We start from the raw sequence: 27055 nt of genomic DNA on the forward strand, positions 1-27055 counted from the left end.
GAAATCAAGTTACTCATGTCTGTTAGAGTTTCTCTTATAAATTGAGGTGCATTCTGGTTGGGTGCATAGATATTAATAATTGAGATGTCATCATATTGAGTATTACCCTTAACAAATATGAAGTGACCATTCTTGTCCTTCCTTACTTTTGTTGGTTTAAAGCCTACTGTATCTGCAAATAAAATAGCAACACCTGCTTTTTTCTGATTACCATTTGCCTGAAATATGGATGACCATCCTTTCACCCTGAGTCTGTATTTGTCTTTTAAGTTAAGATGTGACTCTTGTATACAACAAATATCTGGCTTGAGTTTTTGTATCCAGTCAGCTAACCTATGCCTCTTTAGAGGGCAGTTTAAGCCGTTCACATTACTGGAGAGTATGATAAGTCTGGTGGAATTTTGGGAATCAAGTTTTTCAAAGGTCCAGTGGACATTTTTAATCCTTTTGCCAGTGTGGAAGTTGGAGTTTGATCCGAAGTTTCTGAGTGAGTTTACTTTTGTTGTATAGGATTGGGTTGGTCATTGTGGAGGATAGGTCTGAGAATATCCTGAAGAGCTGGTTTACTTATGGCAATTTTTTTCAACATATGGATGTCATTGACGTATTTAATTTCTCCATCATAAATGAAACTCAGTTTAGCTGGATACAAGATCCTGGGTTGAAAGTTATTTTGCTTTAGGAGGTTAAAAGTCGATGACCACCCTCTTCTGTCTTGAAAAGTTTCAGCAGAGAGATCTGCAGTTATTCTAATATTCTTTCCTTTGATGTAATGGTTTTCTTTCGCTGGGCTGCTTTGAGAATCTTCTCTTTCATATTAACTTTAGTGAAGCTAATTATGATATGCCTGGGCGATGACTTATTGGGGTTGAATCGTGCTGGGATTCTGAAGCTGTCTGCTATCTGAATTTCAGATTCTCTAGGCATGTCTGGAAAATTTTCTTTCATAATTTCATGCAGAAGGGCCTGTGTGCCCTTTGAGGCCACTTCATCATTATCCGAAATCCCAATTATTTGTATATTGCTTTTCTTTGAATTATCCCAGAGTTCTCTGAGTGAATAATCCATTTTTGCTCTCCATTTCTCTTCCTCTTTGAGAGACTGGGAGCATTCGAAGACTTTATCTTCAATGTCAGAAATCCTCTCTTCTGCTTGCTCCATTCTGTTGCTGAGGGATTCTACTGTATTTTTCATATCTTTGAGGGCTGTAAATTCTTGCTTCAGTGTATCTAAGTCTTTGGTTGTTTCGTCTTTAAATTCGTTAAATTCTTGAGACAACTTTTGAATTTCTCCTCGAATTCCTAATTCCATTTTATTAATCTTGTCTGCAATCCAAATTCTGAATTTGATTTCTGACATCTCAGCCAGTTGTTTATGAATGGGATCTTCAATTACATCTGCCGTATCTTTTCTTGGGGGGGTTGATCTATTCTGGTTATTCATGTTACCAGAGTTTTTCCGCTGATTCCGCCCCCTGGTTATTTTACTCACTTTGATTTTTCCCCTGGGGCTTTATTGAGGGCCCGTAGTACAGTGTTGTGGCCTGAGAAACTGGGGCCCTGTCTTGTGTGGTGGGACGAAGTGGTTCTGTCTTGTTTTCAGCTGGTTTCTGTTTGATCCTATTGTAACATTTACTCTGGCTTGAAGTCTCAGCTTTGTGGAAAAACCAGCAATTAAGTCACCCCGCCCACCCACCTCTGGCACCAATTGGGAAAGGAAAATCAAACCTTCCTACAACCGCATACTCAGGGCACTGCCTGAAAAGTCCTCAGTCTATTAGTTCAGTTCAAAAGGTCCAAATCGATTGTCTCAATCGGCACCTGTCTCGTGTCGGAGAGTTCAAGAGGTCTCTGGGAACTGGATCACAGGGGTCTGGTGACTACTCTGATATGGCTTACTCCAGTGCTGTGTGGAGTCAGGAGGAGCCACCTAGCAAATAGATCAGTCTGGGAAGGTTGATGTCTCCTTCCCCACTTTGCCCCTCCATCGGACCCAGTCACTGGTATCTCTGCAGATGGCTAACCAAGTTGCCTGTAGTGAACTGATACTCCAGGGGGTTGCACCTGCCTGAATTGCAAGGAAATCTGCCAGGCCCCTGCAGTCTGCTGCTATCTAGCAGGAGGAGGTGGGGCCTGACATCTTTGAGTGCTTGATACAGGTGGTGGGGGGGAGGTATTCACTCAGGCTTAGCCCCGTCCCTGATTGATGTTGCTAACAGAACAGAACAGACAACTTTGCAGGATTCTGTCTCTGTTTCTGCTAAGATCGCCTGCAGAAGACGGGCTGTTCTGAGTTCAAATGACTCTGCTGCTGGAGGTTTGTGTCCGATTACCTCTCTGAGTTGGCCCTACCCTGGAAGCTTCCCCGGTTTGTGAGCAGCGTCAGGCAAATCCTTTGCTCACTGGTGGCCTCCTCGTTGCCCAGGGAGACAGGGGGTGTGGCTTCAGAATATCCAGAAGTGAGCCGTTTTGCTTTTGTTTGCGTCCTTGTGATCACAGCTTGCCTCAGCGGTGTTGGTGTGCGTTCTTCAACCTTCTCTCTTGGTGCAGCTCAAATCCACCAGGATACTTACTAAATTTTTGTCTCTTAACTCTCCTTCTGGACGGGAGCCTCTGTGGAAAGCTGGCTTCAGTCCGCCATCTTGTCTCCCACCCTTTTTTTTTTTTTGGCCCGGGGCCGGGTTTGAACCCACCACCTCCGTCATATGGGGTTGGCGCCCTACTCCTTTGAGCCACAGACACCGCCCAGTAATTAAACTTTTATACAGGACAGTTTGGGAAAGGATCACTGGAAAAAAAAATGTAGAAAACATGGCTATACTGTGATTCTTGACTGTCTGGGCAACCTCCCTGGTCTTTGGTCTTTCCTAAATGCTCTAAAACTTTCTGGCAGGAAAAAAAAACAAATGGATCTATGGCCTTAAAAAAATGCTCAAGATAATCAACAATGATTATCATGAATCATGTATCAAAATAATTTATAAAAATATATAATACCTAAAATTAAAATGAACTATAATTCATAATTAAAGAGATAGTTAGAAGTGCCAGACATTAACAGTTTGTCCCTAGCTAGAAACCATTCCACCAAGGAAGAACCTGTACGAACATAAACATGTCTGTATCTAAATCGAGGTGAATGCTTCTCATTTATTTTCAAGTTTCTTAATCTCTCATACAGAATATAATACAACCATGATGCAGTCAAAGTAATATATTAAAGAACTATCATATCATTGGAACTTACTACGGAATAAACGGGTAGCATTAGAACATGCCCATTAGTGGGATAAATGCTGTGAATGGGACAAGGATGGAAAACAAAGCTATCCAATTCTGAAGGCAGAACAGCCCCACTCAAACCCTGGCAGCCAAATTCTGCTCCCAGTGGGTTATTACACAGGTCATTATGAAAGTTTTGAAATACACAAAAATCAAGGAATGTAAAGTCCACGTGGATGGAAACAAATGAAGCTTTTCTAGCAAAACAGATACCAGCGGTTCTCAACCTGTGGGTCACGACCCCTTTGGACTGTATTAAAGGTTCCTGGTATTAGGAGGGTTGAGAACCACTGTGATAAGCCAAGAAAGCTGAAATTTGCCTGGGTGAATCAGGAAACCAGCAACTGTGTTTCTTGAAAGTGAAATAATGGCCCATAACACAGTCTGTCTCAAATCATTCGTAGAGATCCACGTTTAAGAAACAACTCTTAGAATCTCCTTTTCATTTAATTACAGAGTCCATCCATCAATTAAACCATTTTCTTCATCTCATTACCAGATGGGTACATTTTCTGAGGTGAAGACTGGGGAGGAGGTTCTACTGGCATTCTTTAGCACATGGCCTCTGCCTTTTGCACTTTCCCAGGGAAATTTCACACACAATCACATAGCTTCAGCCATTATCCAGATGCCAAAGACTTTCAAATCCTGCTTCCCCAAAATGGGCCAGCATCTCTTGAGTGCTAAGCCTGTGGAATCAATGTACCCTGTGTACTCAACCTCAGTATATCCCAAACTGAACTTGTTTCCTCTCTCCCCAGCTCTGCCCCCCACCAAGTGCTCCTGTCTTTACTTAGTTGGTGGGAACCCCACCTCTCCACCCAGTAGTCCAGCTGAAAACTGGATCCTTCCTCACTCCTCCCATTCAGTCATCAGATCCTGTCAACCCTAACTTTAAGTGTCTTTCAAATCTGTTTCCATCACACCAGCTGCTACCTTACATTTCTACCTGGACTGCTGTTACATCTTCCCCACGGGTCTTGTCTTCCATCCCGCATTCTATACCTCTCCATCACAGCACTTATTATTCCGTCTCTGAAATGTTGCTTATTTATGTCTCTTCAAATACTCCATGAGCTCTTTGACTACAAACATGATATGTTGTCTTTATTCTCAGCACTTAGCATGATGCCCTTCGTACAGTGTACATCTGATGAACAATTAGTAAATGGATGAATAACTCTTGGCCCATCAGATCTCATAGTATCAGACATTCTAGGAAGTGAGATGAGTGTACCTAGAGAACTCCTTCTCCCCAGGCTTTATTCTGTCACAGCTAAATCTGTGAATTCATGGAGCCTGAACATGATTTAAGTTTGTGCTATAAACTCTAATTCCTCCATGGCAACCCGTTCCCACCTTCATACCTGTTTAGCTTTGGGGTAAAATGTCCTGTGCTCTCTTTTTCCTTTTTTTTTCAAAAACCTATTTGTAACAAGGAGTTCATCTCTGCTTTTTATTCTCACAACCATTTGCATCTTTGGTCTTTTTTCAACTTGCAGAAAACGACCTCTGCCTGCATTCAAGAAATAGGAGGCTTTATCAACATGGTAAACATGGACAAAGGGAGAGAGAGAGAAGTCCAGGTAAAAGGCCTGGCTGGGCCTAAAATCACAGTCAGAACTTCAATCTGCCTCCTGTTCAGTTAGCCAACTCTTGAACAAAAGCCCCAGCTTGTTTGGGCATATGCATCCCATTCCAAATCCTCTGTCCTGGGACATTAGCTCATTATTACAACTCTAGATCTAACAGGAATAAAACAAATCTGTTGTTTTAGGACTTGGCTGTGGTCTGGGTCACTTGGGTTAGGAGGAAGAAAGCATTCCTTAGGGAGAACACTGCTGTTCTTCTGGGAAACCACCCTAATGGACTTACAAAAAGTAGCTACCTCAATGAAATTTAGAGAGTCCTAATATAATTGGGATAGAGGGGAGAAGGATATCGAACAGAGAGGAAGCCCTACCAAGAGGGAGGCAGATGAGGTTCAAAAAGTAAGTATGAAAGATAGCTTGGGCCTGTACTTTCTTACCAATTTTTCTATTAACTAAAAGCTGCTCTAAAATTTAAAGTCTATTAATTTTAAAAAAGAGAAAGAAAGAAGTGGCCCTCTCTAATGAGATTTTTTTTTTTTTTTTACTAGAGACGATCTGAGAACAACAGGGCAGCTGTTGCCTATTCTGTGCTACAGCCTCCTATTACCTACCCCAGACGGCCAGCAGAGTCTGCTGAAAACTGCTGCCTTGTGTTGGTGGTGCTTTGGGAAATGGAGGAAGAATAATAATATCCAGTGTGAGATGAAGTGATGAAAAAGACACGGCACTCACAAAGGGAAACCAAGTATTTGACACTAGCAAGAGCCTGGAGAGGGACCACAAGAATGCAGACCTCAAGGGATCTTTAGAACTGCGCTGTCCAACATGGTAACCACTAACACTGCAGCTGCCACTAACATGTGTGGCTATTGAGCATTTGAAATGTGTCTAATCCAAATTGAGATGTGTCAACCTAGTATTAAAAAAAGTCAAATATATCAATAACTTTTATATTATATTTTGAACAGATACACTTTTGGATATGGGGGTTAAATGAAATATATTATATAAATTAATCATACCTGTCCCTTTTGAGCTCTTTAATACAGCTATTAGCATGCTTAGAATTACACACATGGCTTGCATCATATTTCTATTGGATAATACTCCTCGCAAATCTTGGGAAAAGTCATGGACTTCCTACAGTATAAAGTGTGGGGAGCTTAAACCACTTTCTTTGGATATTAAAAAAAAAAGGTGACCACAGAAAGTTGGGATACAAGTTGGATATTATGATTCATTTATTTTAATACCACTTTTGTATATTGATAAATAATTCCCCCAAATTGCAAGTGCTTTTAAAATAGAATTTAAACAGAAATTCAACTTCTCAAAAATACATTTATAGCACGAAACAAAGTATACTACGTCTGATGCAACTTTCCAACATAAGTAACTCATATTTGGTCCTTTAGATTTAAACTAGAAGAGCAAAAAAGGAAGCTTCCACCCCACAGAGGATAAATGATGTGTATTCTAATGCCTTGGTGTGTTGAGCAGTGACAGTCCAGATAAGAGACTAACACTTTATACTTTCAACTAGAAATGTTATTATAGAATACATACAGGGCTGAAGCCCTTTATCGATGATATTTATATTTCATACTGAATCTGTCCCTGGAATGATGTCTCAGAAAATTTATGAAAATTTAAAAACATATATGTAATGCTGAATCCAAGTTAGCTGGCTGGATGTAACCAGAAAATACTTTTCTCTGACATGCTACCTAAGACACTAATTCAGTACCCCTGCATTCTATAACATACACATACATGACTGTGTGTACAGAATCTGCAAACTTCAGATCTAGAGTGATTTAAGTGTCAAAATGTCTAGTCTCTTAATTTTATAGATTAGGACACAGAGCCACAGAGAGACAAGGAGATTGCCTGCAATCGCACAGCTACTTCGTGGCAAGGCAGGACTCAAGCCACCCGGGGCGGCAGCAGTCAGCACCCTGGGTGTGGCCCTGATATTTCCTGATGACCAACTTGGGTTGTCTGAAAACTCGGGTTTATCATTCTTCCTTGTAGAGACTTTCAGGAGGGTTAAATAATCTCTTCCTAACAGATGTGCACACCACATGTGTAACCTGTGTCATGCATCAAGCTTAGTTAAGGGGGTTAAGCTCGTACCCTCTCTCCTCCTCCCACCGTGTCACCCTAGCTGCACAGGCTAACGCTCCTTCTCCTGAAAAGTTCATGCTCAGTGAAAGGAGCAGCTGTAGGCTCCAGGAAAGCACCCCTCTTCCCTTTTTTTATGTATTTAAGGGCACTTCCTACTCTGGTGTCTACTTGAGCCTCCTTGGCCACAAAGGGATGGCTCAGGATGCAATGCTGAGTAATTTTTTTTTTTTTTTTTGAGACAGAGCCTCACTTTGTCAACACACTAAAGTGCAATGGTGTCATCATAGCTCACTTCAACCTTCAACTCCTAGGCTTGAATGATTTCCTGCCTCGGCCTCCTGAGTAGCTGGGACTACACGCATCCCCATGCCTGGCCAATTTTTCTTTCTTGGAAAGACAGGGTCTTGCTCTTGCTCAGGCTGGTCTCCAATTCCTGGCCTCAAGCAATCTTCCTACCTCAGCCTCCCGGAGTGCTAGGATTATAGGGTCACCATCCCTGGCCCTCAAGGCTGAGTCTCTGTGACCTCAGACACTCAAAATGAAACCCAGTTTCCAGGAATGGGGGTTTCCAGTGTGCAGGGCACAGAGAAAAGCTGCAAGGCAGGCTCAGAGTCTGTGCCTCTTCCGTCCCTTCCTACATCCTTCGCCCCATCCTGAGCCACCCAGATGTGCTCTCAGCTCAAGTAACCTATTTCTCAAACACATACACAAAACCCACTCTTCTCTCTCGTCTTCCTCTTTTTCCTTAGTCAGCCATACCCTGGCTCTCAAACAACAGGTCAGCATATTTCTTACCAAAATGCCAACCTCTGTAAAGCTAAAAAGGCAGGCTTGTTAATGGACATCGACATCTAACTGGTAGCTTTTTGGACGGGAGGTATTGTTCCGTTTGCAGGCCTCCTAATTCTCACTTCTCAATGCACGCGCAGGAACCAGTGACTCAACACCCTAATCTTAGGATTTTTGCAGCCCTCTTGTAATAGATGGATCTTAGGACAAGGTTATTTTGTGGTAGGAATCCCTGATTTCAGGAGACAAGAAGGATAAAGTGCTAAGCACAGCGCTGCATTTGTTTTTACTGCTCTTTAACAGTCAGGTCAGGGACCTTGGTGAGCACCCAAAGGCTTGTGAACCACTGGTCCTAGGTCCTGCCAGAGTATAACCACGCCTCAAACTAGAGGTAAATGATTCTGGGGCTTCTGAGGGCATTAACTCTTGATGTGGAATTAAGGAGACGGGGCAGACCCTACAGCAAGCACTGACTGTGATATGCCACTAAGCTGGCAGCTGCTGGAGGCACCATACCTTTGCAAGTGAAACATTTGATGTGGAAATGTTTGGTCTGGACCCGAAGCACTTCACCCTTGCAGGGCTCCCCACATTTATGGCAGTGAATGACAGGCTTCTCCGGGGGGTGGTGAGGGTCCTGAGGGTGGGCCACTGGGGAAAAAAAAAATCCAGGTGAGTAGAAAGCATTCCTAAAAAATATCCCCATAATTTCAGCATCAAATGAGCCACACATACTGGCTTAATAGCACGAAATGATCACCCCCCAAATCTATAATCCTGGGGACAGACAGATTAATATGACAATTGTGGCTGTAACAGTCCAGTGGGGAAAATATTAACATTGGGAGTGTTTCCCACTGGAGCCTGCAGTCTTCTCTTTTACTCCCAAACTTCTCTAAGATGGAACCAACATGGGACCATGAAATACACGATCTTGCTTGGTCCAATATTGTGTAATGTGTGTTTGCAATATGTCCTTATCTCAATGTACAGGGCACCTTTTAGCAGGTATTCACCGCAGACTATAAGTTCCATGAAGATGGGGACCATTTCTTCAAGTTCATCCTCTTTTTCCCTCCCCAGTTGTACTTTGTGGTAGAAATCCCTGATTTCCAAGGACAAGAAAGTAAGGTACAAATACAGTGCTGCACTGGGTTTCACTGCTGTCCCATAGTAGAATTTCCTAGTGACACTGCAGAATGCTCCCACATCAAAGAGTAAATGTTCCTCTCCTCTTTAATTACCACATGTTGGATAGTTCCTAGTCAACTTTTCAGCGAGTCATGCCTGATCTTAACTTGGCAACTCATTTAACTCACCGGAGGCCCCATTATGAGCCTATTCCGTGCATCGTTCCTGATCCACACACTGTGGGCAGTAATTTTTTAAAAAAATAAACTAGGAACCATGTGGATGTCTCTGAGTTTCAGTTTCCTTTCCCATAAAACAAAGAGGATTGGCCCAGAAGATTTCCAGGGTCTTTTCAGACTTGAAAATCACACAATGGGGCTTTCAGGGATTTCTTTGTCAGTTTCCCGAGTGTGGCTTGCAGGAACCACTGCCCTGCCCTGCAGAGACCAGGGCACACAGTCTCCCCCGACAGAGGCCCAGAGGAGGCTGTGAGAGGACCCCAGGGGCTTTGAGATTCCCCTGGTGTCTTCATTTAATTTGTACTTTCTCTAGCCATAGAATGCAGATTGGCACTTTTTGTTACCAAATTCCTTTTTTTTTTTTTTTTTTTGGTTTGGGTCCTCAGAAGGAGAAATATGTGATGCAAATCATTTAAGTCTGTAAGTGAGCGTGACATAAGACAAGCATGGTGAACCTAAAATGAATTGACCAACATAAAGATGACTTTTTTGTAGAAGGTAAAACTAGGTTGTGCAGGAGGCAGACATGGGCAGACATTGCTGGATCTCAACTCAGCAAGCACATCCCAGCAAGGAGCTCTCTGTGCCCCACAAGTATAATGAATGGTTCACTGTTGCTCTCAGACCTCTGCAATCTTCTCATTTCACCTGGAAAGAATTTGAACAAGACAGTCCAAATAATCCATTATGACTAAGTTCTGAGAAACAAGGTTCTTCTTGTGAGATTTTAACCAGGAGCAGGTATAGTTTCAGGTTAAACACCTGATCTGCTTTCTCTAAAACTGACCATCCCTGGGAATGTCCGGGAAAGACACCAAGGTTGAAATTCACCTGCATTTTTCTTATCTACCCATTGAAATCTTCCTGGAACAAAAGTTAGTATTATCAAAAGGAGTTAAGGAGGAGAATGCTATCAAGATTTTTAAATAATTACTGATCTTAAAAGTGATATGTATTCAGGCCAAAAATCAAATCACCTTAGCAATAAAAAAAAAGTTTCCCTTAACAATATCTGCTTCAAGTGCTAGTGGAGATTATGTGAGCTGTTTTGTTTTTCTTTTTTTAATTTAATATTCCTCCTGTAAGAATGGGAAAAATTAATATTTATTGAATTTCTACAAAATGGCAGGCATCGGGCTATGTGCTTACACCTAAGTCACTTTATCCATCCTCATCATCCTTCTCTCAGCAAAGAACAATGGGAATAATATTGTTCCCATTGTACAGATGAGGAAATAGAGCCTCGGAGAAGTTAAGCAACCTGCCCAAGTGAGAGTAAGTGGAACCTCAAAGATCTATAGCCAGCCCTTTCTGACTTCCAAGCTCACACTCCTCCACGTCATTTGAATAAAACAGAAAATTGCTGCAAGTCAGTAATAATTATTACTTATAATTATTATAATTATATTCATAATTTAATTTACACAGCCAAGTTCAAATGCAGTTCTAAAAGCGACAGCTAGGGCTTTGGCTTATAAAGGGAATGTATGCAGCCAAAATGTCTTACTACCTGGGGAATGGCACCCAGGTTGGTATTCCTCAGGGCAGCTTGCTGACCACGCGCAAATCCAAACCCAGGCTGCCATGTATTAAAAATGCAGATTCCTCAGCCCCAGTGACCCAGTGTGGGCATCAGTCAGGGATCCACCTTTTCAGTGAGCTTGTCAAGAGGTTCTTAATGCACACTCATGTCTAAGAGCTATTTCCCTTTAAAACACGAATAAGCCAACTATAGATAGAGTCAGAATTTTAAAAGTAACTTGCAAGACCATCGTCTTCAGCAACAATATGAGAACACAATGAATCTCTTGACTCTAAGAGAGTATGCATTTTTGGCTAAGAAACTGCACTGCAGTTTCTCTTGACACTTGAATTTCTTATTGCTAAGCAAACCGGCCATGCTGAGTAATGATGAGGGAAGGAAAATATCATTTCACTTCTTGGCTTTTCTCTGTCTGAACAAAGGAGGCAGTGCAAATGCTGGCACCAGCCACAAAGGTCAGAGTTGGGATCAGCGTCCATGTTTTGCAAGCGTTTCCCTGTGGAAATAGATATTTCGCCACAAGGTCCTCCATGCCCAGAGATGACTTGCTTTTACCAGAGATGAGCAGAGACTATATCACGTTTACCTGCCTTTTCTTCATATAAGACCCTAGGCAGACACACATCAGAACAACCCATTTGTGAAGAAATGGGCTTTTTTCCTTTCTTTTCTTGTCTCTCTCTTTTTCTTTTTCTTTCTTTCTTCTCCTTTTTTTTTTTTTTTTTTTTTGAGACAGAGGAGACAGAGTCTCACTATGTCACTTTGGCTAGGGTGCAGGGGCACAGTGGCATCATCATAGCTCATCGCAACTCCTGGGCTCAAGTGATGCTCCCACTTGTACCTCCCAGAGTGCTAGAACTATAGGCATGAGCCACACACACCCACCTAGAAATGGGCTTTTCTTTTTAGAGAATGACAGAACCCAAAGACCAAACTTGGTTATTTCAGCCCAACTCATGTCAGTGTAAAGGAAAGAATCTCTTTCTTTTTAAAGATGAATAAAAAGATTCATTTTGCATGACTGTCTTTGATAGTGTAGTTATTACCAAATCATAGTTGTTGGCTCAATTCTACAATGTTGACATAGGTGGAGTCATTTGTGATATGGACACACTCTTAATTCAGCACCTCCTATTTGCCAGCCGGCCCAGTTGCTAATTTACACTTTCTTTTTCCATCTTTCAGAGCCTGGGTGGTCCCTACTGATAAGAAAAATAAGGAGCAAAGGGCTTATATTCCTTGCTCGAAGTCAGCAGCGAGTTATTGGCAGAGGCACACTTAGCATTGAGGCTGCCCACCACTTTCCCTATACTGAGTAATCAATGATTTACCCTGGAACTCGGGCAGACATGGTTAAAACCTTCCACGGTTCATCAACTTTTTGGCTAAATAAGAAGTATGCACTGAAAAGCCAAAAGCATGGCTGCCCACTTTCTGAATAATGAGGAAACACATGTGAAGGTCCTGAAAAGGTAGAGATCCCTCTGGTGCAAACCACCCAATCTGGAGGGATTCTGGTCTCCAGAGGGCTGCCAGCCCACTGCATGGCCAACTGAGGAATTTCACACTGTCTTTCACAGTCTAATAAAACAGGTCAGCCACATGTCCAAGCAAAAATTCACTTCCAAATGTGTTACTTTTGAGATGTCTATTAAATATGTCTGGCAATGAGACTGGGAGATTGACACCATTTAAAGACATTTTGGTAACCTACAGTGTCTTCAAGCAGAGGAGACTGCGGTTTATAAAAGAAAAGCAACGAAGCTTAGGCAGAGCCTTTCCTCAGATCTAGAACTAGCTTCGTCTCGCCCAAACGACTGCCCTCTGGGGCACAGACCACTAAACTCCATCCCCGGAAACAGGAAGATGGAGTACTAACAGTACAAAGCAGCACCTAGTACCCTGCTGTGGGCTATCTGAAAGATTCCGAATCTCCCCGTAACACACGACTTCCCTCTCTGTCCCTTTCTGTCTCCACAGCACCATCATCCCTTTCCCCACAGGCCTGTGAAATGACACAGTGGCTGACAGAGTTCAAAGACTTCCATCTGCTCTGCCGCACTCAGCAGAGCCCGCGGGAGGAAGCACGGGTGCTGTTTACCCGTCTTGGAAATGGGCAAACTGAGGCTCAGAGGGAAGAAGTGACTTGCCCACGGTGATGCAGCCACGAAATAAAGAGCTGGCGGCAAACTAATGCAGGGGCTCCTAACCCAGAGCTCCACATGCCAGAGCAATCCCCTAATCACCGATGCCTGAAACTTGGCAGTCGCCCTCCATGCCACCCCCTCTTTTCTGTCCACTCCCACATCTTACTCGGCTCTTCTCTCATCCCCCTAATCCAAGTCCTCAACCCCTTTTTCTCAGATTGCTGGGTCTCCTACTTCCCGGCTCTTTCTTTCCAGCACAGTCTACTCCAGGGAGGGGAGCATCACTCCTTACTCTTAGGTGTGGGCTGGGCATAGCAATTTCCCTCCAAAGAGTAGAATAAGGATGGGGAAAAAAAAACGAGGAACCTTACAGTAGGAGATCTGACCAATACCAGCTCAGCCAGGGGATCAGGGTCAGCATCAACCGTGACAAGGCATGTTGACAGAATGTCCCTTTCATATGTGATGAAAATGCGCACTTTGCCTCTAGGGTCTTTCTTCCCCTCCAAAACCCACAACCCTAGTCTAATCATGAGAAAAATCTCAAATTGTGAGACATCCTAAAAAATACAGTGGACCCTCTGTGAGTAGACCAGGCAAGGGACTGTAACAAACTGGTCAACATTACGAACTTCCATTGACTACATGTGATGCATGTCAGTTCGATGACAATTAGGTTGATTTAAGGGGATGGTCAATGTAGAGAGGTGGTCAGCTAGGGGGGTTCTTGTGTATCTGACCAGTACTCTCCAAAATCGTCAAGATCAGTAAAAACAAGGATGGTCTGAGAAACTTTCACAGCCAAGAGGAGCATAAGGAGACACACTGATTAAATGTAAATAGGGTGTCCTGGATGAGCTCCTGAAACAGAAAAGGGACATTAGGTAAAACGAGACAATCTGAATAAAGTACGGACCTCGGTTCATAATAATGTGTCAGTGTTAGTCCAGTAATTGTAACAAATGCATTATACAAATGTAAGATGTTACTACGTGGGGGGTCTGAGTGTCAGGTATATGGGAACTCTATATTATTGTCTCAATTTTTCTGTTCATCCAAAACTGTTAGAAAAATATTAAATATATTTTAAAAAGAACAAAACTAAAAGACTTCTAATAGCTCTGTCCCAATTCTTCGAGTCTAAAGTGCTCTGCTTACCTCCTGAGATTTTCAGTGGCATGGCTCCTGCTAGTCTTTAAGACATCTTTGAGGAACTACATTTGCTGAGTATTATCACTATTCTAAGTGGTTTCAGACTCAGGCAGTTCAATTCAGACCTAACCCACAGGGCCAGCCCAGGTCCTGGTACTTCTGTGAAGTTTTTACTGTGGCTTAGGTTGATCAAATACTTCATTCATCTCCAAGTCCCCTTGTACTGAATATCATCACCTAACACCTAATTTTCTCTCTTGTTCTTTATTTTGCTTTTGCAAGCAAATAATGCATAAGGTATCAATCCTGGCTCTACAAAGCTATAAGGTCATAGTCATTTCCTTCAAATTGCTGACATAGTTCTATTTTAAAATCAAATTGCCTGAGTTGTACTTCTCAGTTCAATTTTTTAGATTAAGGAAAATAAGGTTACGACTACCCGATACTACTAGCGGGGCATCTTCCCTGAGAAGCTATGGGGTCCTGAACTCCTGACATTACAATAAATAACTTGAGAACACTATCATTATGACAAGTAAAATTTATCCAACACTTAACCATGTTCCAGGCACTGTGATAATTAACTGATACTCACAATCACAAATATTCCTCACAACTTCCTTATGAGGTATGGTTGTATATTTCCTTTGTTTCAGAGGAAGAAACAAAGGCTAAGAAGAGTGAGATACCATGTCCAAGATCACACAGCTGAGAAGTAGTAGTTTGATTCCAAAGCCTGTGCTTGGAAGCGCTGCATAGGGGATTTCCACAGGAAAATATGGTCCAGCACAGAAGGAAATCAAGTTGGTACCATGTACTCACTGGATTCTGATTCTAGAGATCAGAAGGGGGAACCCTCAGCAGCAGCATCATTCCCCAGGTAACACCTGCTAGTAAATAAGCAGATGGGAAACAATACTTCGAATAAAAAATTATTCCAGGATTATTACTTGGCACAAACACTCCTAGAAGGTGGGCGGAAAAGAAATTATTCCCATAAATTGCTGCATGAAAAATTACACAGGAAGGGTGAGACAGCAAGAAAATACAGTCTGCCATCAGGAGACCTTTTCTGCTACCTCCAGCCTGAACAAAGGCCTGGATTGGAAATCTCTTTCAGGTGCAGACTGGTCTGGCTTTGCAATCACAAGACAGTCCTCTGCATGGTAAGGCTGATTTCTACTTAATGACAGGAATCCTATTGTCTCGGGAGTTTATGGTTCAGAGAGACAGCTTCATCACCTAGAATATTTTCTCTGCTTCAACCCCAGTAGTTCCCACTGAATTGTAAGCACACAGCACAGACATGTGCTCTCCCCACCTCCTACTCCCTTTCTTTGTGCTACAGTGGTACTAGCATTGAGCATAAAAAACAGGAAACTGAGGAGTTTAAACAAATATAGAGAGTGTTTAATTTGCAGTTTACCTAAAAGTCATTTCCTGCTGCTACAAGTGGTAGTTACTTGAAGCTACACACACTGTTACCCTGTTATTAGTTGTCCAAAATGATCCTTCTCTTGAATTGGCTTCCACGATTTAATTTTCTTGTACCACGTGAGTCTGATAATCAGGATTATTACTTGGCACAAACACTCCTAGAGGGCGGGCAGCGTGGGGGCAGGTATGTGTGGTTCTTCGCCTGTAAGATGTCCTGACACTTGATTCGCCTTTTCTGTGGCAAGGCCACAGGTCCTTGCCAGTCTTCTAACCGTAAAAGACACTGTCAGCAACCTGTCAGCTGGCCTCCTGATTATAGAAACAGCCTCTGCCCAAATCCAATTAATCTGATTCCCCCAGGGCAAAGAGGTGCTGGATTATCATAACTCAACCAGGCAAGTTCCTCTTGGTAAATCACTTGACACACTTGCCCTGCTGTGCTACACCTGCCTTCTGTCTGTGCAGGTTAAACTTGGAAGGGATTTTACATTGGCCTAGTGCCGCCTTCTCCTCCTCCTAGGAGGGCGACTCCTTCGACACACCTTCTGACTGAGATGAATCAGTGAGACAACACCCTTCTTTGATCTCCTCTGGCTGCCTTCTAACCACGCTTAGTAATTTTACCTTAGAATAGTCATCTGTATACAAGGCTCACCTCTTCTCCCCAGCAGAAACTAGAAGGGACCTTGGACAAGGCATTGGGAGACCTGACTCCTAGTCCTGCCTTTCCTGCCAAGTGCACCAACCTCCCTGAGACTATAAAAGAGGCTGAGGCTACGGCTGCCCTCCCAGGGTGCTAGTAGAGACAACATGAGGCCATCTCCTCCTGGGAGTTGCTATGGTTTGAACATCCCCTCCAAAATCGCGCTGAAATTTAAATGCCCTTGTAAACATTAAGAGGTGGGACCTTTAAGAGGAGATTAGGTCATGAAGGCTCCACCCTTAGGGATGGATTAATGCAGTGACAGTGGGAGTGAGTTACCACAGCAGCAGATTCCTGATAAAAGAATGAAGTTTGGTCCCATCTTCTCCCTATCTCCCAAGTTGGTTTTGCCCTCAGCCTTCCGCCACAGGATGAGGCAGCAGGAAGCCTTCATCAGACCCAGCCCCTCGACCTTGGACCTCCCAGCCTCGAGTCACTTATAAGAAATAAAATTCTTTTCTCTATAAATTGCCCAGTCTGTGGTATTCTGTGATAGCAACACAAGACCAAAGAAAACAGCTCCACAGCCCCAGCAGGGCACACAGACGCCCCTGTTCAGCTGAACATCAGGAGAGCCTGTCATTGGCCTGCGTGAGCAGGAATTTCTGAAGCATTACAAGAATCCCTTCCGAAAATGTGATTGCGCTTTTCAAGGTCACCCGGGGATCTCAAATTGTCCCTGTGCCAGCAATTTCACTTAGAAATGGATCAAGTCAAACAATTGGCCTGTGGCTTCAGTCTGAACCCTGCTGGCAGAACACTACATCCTTATGGACTGTGACAGAGCCACGTGTGGCCTGGTTCTGAGAGCAGCAGGAACAGTGGTCCCATTTGAGCTATTTATGGAAACACAAGTTGAGAGAGAGAGGGTCAGAGTCTATTTGCATTTAGGCCCATGGGCCTGAGGTGGACCTTAGCTTAGGCACAGTATCACCATTGCCTTCTGTGTCCTGATTCCAAATCCAGACATTGTAGATCCTAATTCCAAATCGATATTGTAGAGGAGTTAAAATAAAAATCAAAGAACTAAGAGGTCTAGTGGAGTATCCCTGTGTGGCACAAACCCTTCTGTTAACAGTATAGGAAGCCTCCCAGCTGTCCTGCTTTTTGGCTGAGTCTACCTATTTCCCAAGACATACTTGGAATTACCAGCTGGTTAAAAATAGTATTTTAGACAAAGTAATGGAAATGGCTAATATGTATATGGCATGTTGCAATTTACAAAACCTCCCATGATCCCATCAACCCCAAATATCTTCATTCTACAAATGTGAAAACTGAGCTTCAGAAATGTTAAGGGACTCTCCCAGCAGTAGAGAGCTCTGGCCAGCTGGAGAGAGCCAGCTGTGCCCAGCCCTTCCCAGCTGTGTGGTCAGTGACTTCAGCTCGACAGTTTGAAACCAGCTATGGTGGAAGAATTTTACACAGTAATGGGAAAACCTTACAAATCAGGACCATTCTCTGCTCACCCTCTGGAGAGCTGGTTATTAAAACATTTACCAGCACACCACTGTGCCTGTGGTGACACTGCTAATAAACGGCAGAGTGGGGGAGGCTTTTACTTCAGGTGCTTATTATACATTTCAGAAGCAAGAATTTGAACCCCTTCTGAAAAGGCACTCCTGCCCCTGCTCTGTCAACAAACACACAAATTCACCTTCCCCTGGGTCCTACCAGTGTCCGTACCCACTGGGAGACGAAAGCACAACCTGCCTTCACAGCATCCAACACGCAGCCTCAGACATGATGTGACAGATTCTAGAACTAGAGCCCAGATCAGTAATTTTCAACCGGCGTGTCGCAGCACACTCATGTGCCGGGAAAGGATCTTAGGTATGCTGTGAAAATTTTAGAAGATCATTAATTATTTTCCAAAGAAGCTCAAAGCACAGTAAGTGTATATATATGTGTGTATATATATATATATATTTTTTTAACTCTTTTGATCAATATAACTTAAGTAATTTAAGTATAATTAAGCCACGGAAGTTTAACTATAAATTCAAGGATAAATTTTCAAAAGGTTGAAAAACACTGGTCTAGATTCTTGGGCTCCTAACTCCTCCCAAACCTGAAGTTCAGGCTCATTGAAGCTTTCTGTATGACGTAACTTTTCCGGTTATAACCTTTGCAAGAAAAAGCAAACGTGTATAATCTACACCTGTCATCTGGCTTGGTAGTCTTGTATTCATCCAGGTGGCAGAAAGCATGATCCTGGTGATTTGATCATTCTCTTACTTAACTTCAGAGGTTCTTCTGCTCGAGTACAAGGGAAAAAATTAATTCCTGAAGTTTAACAGAGCACTTAGTGACGTCTATTACCTGAAAAGAAAAAAGTATGCTTAAAGTCCAAGGTGGGACTTGGAGGAAAAAAAAGAGGAGAAATTTTTTTAAATGCCTCTATAAAGCTCCTAAATGCAACCTCCAACATGTAGAGAATGAGGTCTTATCAACACATTTTGACTCATCAAGTGCCTGCATGGTGTCCTATGTCGTGCCAGGACTGATGGGGAGCTCTAGAGGCCGAAAGCCATGCTTTCTCCCTACCCACCAAGGGAGGGGTCCCAGAATCGCACAGCACAGGGTAAGCCCCACAGGGTAAGTCCACCAGAAGGGCTAACCAACAGAGAAAAAAACATTCAAGAGCTGTCCAGGGAGGCGTGGGCTTCCTTAAGAGAAAAACACGAAGTACTCTGGGCCAAAGAGTTGGAGTAGAGAAAGTTTTAGGGAGGAAAGAGGGAATTTGACACTACAGGATAGGTGACAAGGGAGGATGTTCAGAAAGCAAGAGTAGCATAAGTGTGCAGGGGTGTCCAACCTTTTTACTTCTCTCCCACACTTTGAAAGAATGAGCGTTGTCTTGGGCCACACAGTAAATACACAAACACTAATGAGAGAGATGATGAGCAAAAGGTCCACGCATACTTTTCAAGATATCGAACACTACAGATAAGCAAAACAGTCCTCAAATGATCTGCATGTGGCCCACAGGGTGCACGTTGCACATCCCTACCTGCTAGGGTCTGAAGGGGAGAGTACCCAGAGCACGTCTGGATGCTGGAAGTCAGGCGGTCTCTTGAAGCAGAGGCTTCATGTACAAGGGCAACTGGAGGGGAGGTTGCCTCTGCATCCTTGAAGGACAAGCAAAGGACCTTAGACTTTAGGAGTTCCCCATTTGTCCTGGGTCAAGGTTTGTTTTTGAGTCAGGGTCTCACTCTGGGTAGAGTGCTGTGGGATCATAGCTTACAGCAAACTGAAACTCTTGGGCTCAAGCGATCCTCATGCCTCAGCATCCCAAGTAGCTGGGTAATTTTTCTATTTTTCAGTAGAGACAGGGTCTCACTCTTGCTCAGGCTGGTCTCAAACGCCTACGCTCAAGCACTATACCCACCTCAGTCTCCCAGAGTGCTAGGATTACAAGCAGGAGCCACCGTGACTTGCCAGGGTCCAGGCCTTGGAATGAGCCTATGATCAGAGTACGCTCTGGCCAGCTTCTAAGGTCTGTTCATAAGCTCCCAGGGCAACAGATTGGGATTCTCTGTAGGAGGGCTCAGTCACCCATGGTGAGGGGGTCACAGGACGGTTATGATTAAACGGGGTTCTGGTGCCATTCCTGGCTCTGTCCCTCTAAGCTGTGCCCTTAGGCAAGTTACTTATCTTCTCTAAGCCTTACTTTCTTCTTTTGTAAAATGGGGTCCAATCCTGTTTTGATACTTAGGAGAAATGAAAGCGTTATTTTTTCTGGGGTGTTCCAGTGTGAGAAAACGATGGGAGGTCACCATCAGGAATGTCCGTGTGCTCCACTTGAAACTCAGGTTGAATTTCGGGCTCTGTTGTCTTCTGTGACTTTCAGCAATAGACACCTGCTTTTCCACTGTGTGGCACTTGGTGAACATCTGGCTCACCTGAGGAATCTATTAGCTGTCAGCATCACCTTTTCAGGTGAACCCATAGTGCTGTAAGCAGCAGGTTTGATTTTAACTGCTTTATTTTTTTTATTTTTTTGGTGCTGAGGGGCTGCTCCCCTTTTATTAATGACAGAGGTTTCTCTAAAGGGAGTGTGGTGCCCCTCCTTTTGGAACAGTTGCCTAACCCCTGTGCATCATCCCTTCAAGTACTCTCTCAAAAGAGCCCCAGCATCCGTCTATCAATGCCTTGTTGATCAAAGAGGACATTGAACTTGTTCACAAACTGGTTCATGGTGTTGCACGTTTTGGTGATGGTGCGGAGATAAGCCATAAGCCTCACGTCATTGCACTGATCACAAAAATCCGTCTTGAACCTGTCTGTGTTGAGCACCAGGTGGCAGTGACACAGAGCATAGGCCTCCCCCAGGATCTCATGGTTAAAGGGGACCTCTCCAGCTCCAGACGCTTTGACGTACTCCAAGATGAGCTTGACGCGGCTGTGCAGCATCTTGATGGCACTGTGTTGTGCAATGCGGTGTTCGGCCACAGTGGAATTCTCTCCACTGCCTGTTGCTATTATTCGGGCCACACTGTCTACACCAACGTGTTCAGCCTCTTCTGTGGCCAGAGAGTAGGTCAGCTCAGCAGATACCATTGTGGCCTCTCCATTTATTATATCAATGACAGACTCAAAAAGCTGACAGGAAGATCTGTGTGCTGGGTCAAAGGGTTCAACTTAAGAAAGAGGGGGCTCTGGATTATCTCACATACCTGCTTATGCATATGCATGTTGGAAGGGTCAGGTGCCCCCACTGTGATATACCAACCCACAAACTCCAGCTCCTCGAATAACTGTTTAAACTGCTCCTCCTTGGTGTAATAATATTCCTTGCCATTGATAATCTTTTCTTCCACAGTGTGGGACAGCAGCTAAAAGGAGTTCATCACCTCGATATTTCGGCCCTCCGCTTCCACCTCAGAGCCCCAATCACTTGCATAGGCCGCCTCTCCTGGGAGCGCATGCGGATCCAGTAGCCCGAGATGTTGAGAAGGACAAGGAGAAGAAGAGAGACAGAAACTCTCCCAGTCACTCGGGAAGCCATCACGCTGGAGACAGCTGCGTCCACCTCCATCCCCTGCTCCCTCCGGTCCGTTCGCGCTGCAGCTGCAGCCACGGCCGCCATTTTCCTCGCGCCGACCAGCCTCAGCCCCGCCCCCTTCCTGTCCGCTTCCTTACGCATGCGCATTGTGTTTAACTGCTTTACTGAAATATAAATTGGATACCATACAAGTCACCCATTTAATGTGTATAATTCAATGGGTTTTAGTATATTCACAGACCTGTGCAACCATCACTACAATCTAATTTTAGAACTTTCTCATTACCCAAAAAGAAACCCCAACTCAGGAGCAGTCACTCTCCATTTCCCCCTTTCCAGGTAACCACTAATCTACTTTCCATCTCTACAGACTTTAAGCAGCAGGTTTGATTAGCAGCTGAGAAGTCTGAGCTTCTCACCATTTGCATAGTAATCAGAAGGAACAACTGTATATAACAAACGGATAAGAATCACCAACACCCTCTCTCCATCCCACACCCTATTAATGCATGCAATCCTCCCCACAATTATGTTTTTCACCAACACACCCTGACAAAGAGCCTCCCTATCATTTCATGGCTGCTACCCTCTTACAAAAGAGCCCATAAAAAGAGATATGAAAAATCTGAATGAGATGTCATCAGAACCAGAGTTTTCACAAACACACCTTGCCTCAAGGTAAGTCAACACCAGCGTCAGCACCAGAGAATGGCCAGAAAATTAAAAGACAATAGGATATGCTTATAAGCAATTCACCAAAGTAGGGTGGTAGGAGGGGCTTAGGGCAGAGCTTCCACAAATGCAGGGAGTTGGTATCTTCAAACAACAGTGGACTCTTAACTCATTTGTACAATCCCTTTGTCACACAGCAACCAGAATTTAAAGGATCCTTCCCTGTGTAGTATCCAAAATGCCCCTGGCCCTGGCCCCTCTCCAAGCTCTTCTCATGCCCTCTCTGCATCTTCCCAAGCTCCAGCTCTTGCTGCTTCAAGATCCCCAAGGGCTGTTTTCCTTTTCCAGAGGATCCTCCCCCAGCTACTGGTGAGGCTGGCACCTTCCTCCCTGTCTCACCCTCCAGCAGCTTCTGTGTCACCCACTCCTTCTCTGAGAGGTCTCCCTGAACCACGTAAGTAAAGACAGTCTCCTGCTTCCCTGTTACTCCATCTTGGCTTTTTTTTTTTTTTTTTTTACTTTCTTATATTTACCACAACTAGACACCTAATTTCTTGCTTTCTCTGCTGTCTCCTTCATTATATGAGGAGTAATGGCCATTGTATTCCCACTGTCTAGCATGGTCATGGGCACGAAGTCTGTGCTCTATAAATGGACCCTCAACATGTTCATGCTTTGAACACAGCCTGGTTTTGTCTCTTTTCCCAGAGCAATAGTCTTTGGGTTAACTAAAAGTTGGTTAAATACCTTGCTTTCACTAACAGCATCTATCAATTAGGTAGTTACGATACTGTCAATACAACTCAACGATACTGTCAATACAACTCAACAGATGACAAAAGATAAAAGACTTGTTTAAGTCTCTGACTCAGGGGGAAAAAAAAACAACCCAGCTGAAGGAGTGAGCTAACTGATGGACCAGTCTCACACCAACCCTGGCTGAGGTCTCTTAACGAGGGCCACACAACAAAGCACAGTTTTCAGCTGGTCTGACGTGCAGGGAGGAGTTGGGGTGGCACCAGACACTTGGAAAAGCTAAATGTCGTGTCCCCAGAGGACATGGCAACACAGAATAGCCAGCAGGGACTGCTGCAGCTCAGGTGGGCAGCTCCCACCAGTGGGATCCTGAGCCCACCTGGCTGCCAGCCCCAAACACATTCAAACTGGTCTGCTATACCCAACACATTCCTGCATCACATCATTATCAGACTATTTCATTTCATTCTACATAAAGACAAAACTAGATTCCTTGCTTGCATGCCCAAGGGATGTGGGCACCAAGAACTCAGAAGGTAGAATTCCTTGGTGAAGTCCTATCACAGGACAGTGGGAATCACTGGCCACAGAAAGCCCCTCATGCGGTCCTGGTCTATGTTGGCATGATGCAATGACAAAGCCTTGTTCTGCTTGAGGCAAAGTGTGGACATGGGTGGACCCTCACCGGCTCCTCAACTCACCTATACAACTGTACCTACTTTCCTGGGTCTCAAAACTAATATGATGACTAAACTCTGTATTTTTGAACATATAACCTCTGATTTTATTCCACCGAGAGGAATAATAGTAATGGCAGCAATAGAAATTACTGGGGGTTGCTGTGTATTGGGGAGTGTTTTAAATGCTTTATGTGTATTAATTGATTCAGTTCTCACGCTAACCCTATATAACTGGTGCAATTATGAGAAAACTGAGGCAGTGAGAGTTTAAGTGACTGGTCCAAGGTCACATAATTAGTAAAAGGAAGGACTGAATTTGAATCCAGGCTGTCTGGCTGCAGAGCAGCTGACCTGTAACTTATTTTGCAGGCAAACCCATAACATGCTAAAGGCTTCAGGAATAATTTTAGAAAGCCACCAAGGCAAACAAATGAGGACTGTACCAGAAGGGGCAGGTGAGAAAGAGATGGACACATAACTATGAGGAAAGGCTTCACAAGTCCAAGCTCTGAAAATCTAGTTGAAGGCAGTTTGACACTGCCTCTCCATCCAGTTAACAAACTTAATTCCTCTCATCACTTCCATCTTAGTCCCATTTTGTCCACAAGGACCTTGGGCCAGTCCTTTCGCCCTGGGTTGAGCACCTACACTGCTATTAAAATAAACTCTACAGATCCACTGACCTTCATAAACACTGATTAAGCATCTGCTGCATGACAGGGAGCACGCTGAAGTTTTCACGTATTATGTCATAACCTCCATGATAAAGATATGAAGCAGGTAAGTAGGGTTTTTCCCCCCCAGAGGTATTTTATTTTTATTTAAAAAAATAGGCTTATATGCAAAAGGAACAATATGTATAAATGCATGATAGCAATTGCCTGCCTCACTCCTTCCTTGCCACCCGACAGGCAAACCTGCTCAACTTTGGGTGTTTTTTTCTTAACACTATGTTTATACCAGCTCGGCCACTGCTTTTACCATCCTATTCCTGTAGAAAAGCATTCAGCTCTTACCGATATGCCTATGTCATAAATTTTGGTTATACTCCACACTAGCTACGTTCTCTACACCGTGAGAAGGTAATTATTGTTCCGCCAGACTCTGCAGTTCATCCTATGAATAGATTCCCTTTCTTGAATGACTTTTTAGTTCTCTTGGATTTAATCATTTCCTTTTCTTCCACCTGCCTAGTTCCTGATGAATTACCCATCATACTTTTGTCGATTTTTGTTGTGATTTATTAATAAGTTTTCACTCAGATTTATCAGATAAGTTGGTAAACCTCGTCACTTGAAGAGAAAAGTGGTCATTTTCATTTTCTTTCCTTTTTTTTTTTTTTTGTTTTGCAGTTTTGGCTGGGGCCAGGCTTGAACCCGCCACCCCTGGTATATGGGGCCAGCGCCCTACTCCTTGAGCCACAGGCACTGCCCCAAAAGTGGTCATTTTCCCTGGGTAGGAGGGAGGGGGAATGACTCTCAGACAGAGAGCTTATCCTCTGGGACATGCAGAGGTGGGTTCACCTGACAGCAGTCCCAGCATCAGCTCCCTGGCAACACTCTGCCACTGGGGTAAGACCAGAGAGTTAGTGTTCCAGTTGTGTCTGCACAGCTGCAGAGGGCCTGCCCCCACACTCAGAGAAAAGGGTATTCCAGAGAGGCAACACGCAAGCCCTGTCTCCAAACACTGCTACATGCTGTCTTGCACTGTACTGGCCCCCAAATCTGAAAGTATCATATCAGGGGCCTACTCTCTGGCTGGCCTTGTTGGCTTGATTCATGTTTAGTAGCTGGTGTCTTGGCCTACACATTATGCAAAATTACTATATCACTGTTGCCTCATTGTGGTCATGTGGCTTTCACAGCAGGCATGGCCCTTCCCCAGGTGTCTCCATCCTATCTGCCTCTTCCAAAGGTGAGAAGCCACTCTTCTTGTCAAAGTCCAAGTTCATGCTGAATCCTGTTGTATGTTGCAAGGGTGCTTCTACGTCACCACAGGAGTGATAAGGGACATGCCCTGAACCAGGGAGAGGTTAAGCCTTTCCTAAAGGTGGCAGGGCTGGGGGGGTGGGGGTGAACCTCTCCAAAGCCCTTAAATTATAATTTTTCTGGCAATGCTGTGTCAGAAATGACTGCTCTATAGCACATGACGCCCAACAGGGAAGCGAGAGCTGGTCACTGACAGGCAGATAGCACAGCACAGGTCTTGTTCTTCTCTCTCTGGCTGTGATGCCAGAGCAAAGAAACCAGGTGAGCGTGATGAACAGAAAGTGGGGACACAGACTCACAGGGAAATGTAATCACAACTGAAAAAGCAACTCCAGAAATATCAGGCTTGGGAGCTGACCTGGCCTCTCTAGGGGTTCCTCTGGGCTTTCTACTAAACTTTAATCAAGTAGCACTTTACTCTCAGTTTAGCAGGTGGAGCTGTCCCAAAACAGAGGACACCAAAGGCTGACCAACTTCCATTTAGGATAAAGGTAAGTGAGAGATTAAGAAATTGTTTTGTCAAAACTGTTCTAGTTGCAAGTAAAAAAACCCAACTTAACCAAAACATACTGTTAGCACAATAATAAGAGTACTCAGATGGAGACAGGTGCCCAGGGAAGCACCTTATTCTGTGTTTATCCAAATAAAGTTTAGTTAGTATGGATACATGGTCTAAACTAATGGTTTTCAAACTCCAGGGGTTCTTCTTGGTTGTTTTGTTTTTGTTTTTAAGAGAAAGGGTCTCACTTTGTCACCCAGGCTGGAGTGTGGTAGCATGATCAGAGCTCACTGCAGCCCTGAACTCAAGTGAGCCACTTGCCTCAGCCTCCTGAGTAGCTGGGACTGTAGGCATGAGCCACCATGCTCACCTTCAAACTTTGGGTCTTGACCCATTGAAATATGAAATCAATGGAATAGATCACAGCCAGCAGCATATTTAGAAAACAGAAGAGAAAATAGCAGAGAGTAACGGTAAGCATTGTTTCCCATGATGTCCATTTTAGCCATTTATAGACACATGTGCACGAATCCCGGGTCTTGCGATGAGAAAATCTCTTTCCTCCTGGGGTAGGTGTGGTGAGCACTGCGTTCAACCCCAGATCATAATATGGGGCCCTTTGGCTGAATTCTGCCCACAGACACGTTGTGTTTGGCCCACACAATTATTTTTTAAACATCTGGAGATTTTACATAAAAATTCCTATTTCTCTGGAAAACTAGAAGGTCTAGCAGGCTGGCCTGCATTCCTCCACGGGACCCAGGACAGAAGGACAGAGTAGCTCTTCCCTTTAGGGGAGGCCATGCTCTCCAGTTTGCCCCAGGCTGGGCTCGTTTAGCTCCCTGGCCTGGTTCTTGGAGGCAACCACAACTCAATGTGACCCACAAAGCCCTCTGGGCCCTTTTCTCATGTCCACTGCTGTACCATGTGGCCAACAGTAGCCTCTGCCAAACTAAGCTGACTGCATTTCCTCAGACAGAGGCTGTAATTCACTGCTTCTGTTTTACCCATTTGAACACTTTTCTCTCAAGTCCCCTTTATCCACTGTTACACTCCTGTTCATCCCTCAAAGCCCAGTCTGCCAGCAGAATTAATCATTCCCTGCACTATGGTCTCATATTACTTTAAGTTCTCTCTTAGAGTACATTTCACATTGTATCATCATTACTGATTTATGAGTCCATATTTCTTGCTAGACAATAAGTGCTTTCAGGTCAAGAAATGCATTTTACTTTGTTTCTATAGCTAGACTACTTATATTAAGTTCTGAGGAAACATTTCCTAAATAAGTACGATCATTTCCTCCACCCC

General features: G+C 43.9%; 1 protein-coding gene and 1 pseudogene across 11 annotated transcripts in view; both read right to left on the reverse strand.

Annotated features, from left to right (window-relative positions):
- The window catches only part of ABLIM1 (actin binding LIM protein 1), a 316427-nt gene that overhangs the window by 145962 nt on the left and 143410 nt on the right, over positions 1 to 27055 (reverse strand). For all 10 annotated transcript variants that reach the window (XM_053583778.1, XM_053583779.1, XM_053583777.1 and 7 more), the window contains one exon: positions 8306 to 8440. In XM_053583778.1, coding sequence (XP_053439753.1) covers positions 8306 to 8440 — 135 coding nt within the window. Of the gene's footprint in view, positions 1 to 8305; positions 8441 to 27055 lie in introns of those variants that run through there.
- On the reverse strand, positions 19814 to 21314 carry LOC128581230 (COP9 signalosome complex subunit 6-like; annotated as a pseudogene). Its single transcript, XR_008378783.1, has one exon. The product of XR_008378783.1 is annotated as a COP9 signalosome complex subunit 6-like (transcript).

The sequence above is a fragment of the Nycticebus coucang genome, chromosome 3 (assembly GCF_027406575.1).
Source record: "Nycticebus coucang isolate mNycCou1 chromosome 3, mNycCou1.pri, whole genome shotgun sequence".
In the NCBI taxonomy this organism is placed as follows: Eukaryota; Metazoa; Chordata; class Mammalia; order Primates; family Lorisidae; genus Nycticebus; species Nycticebus coucang.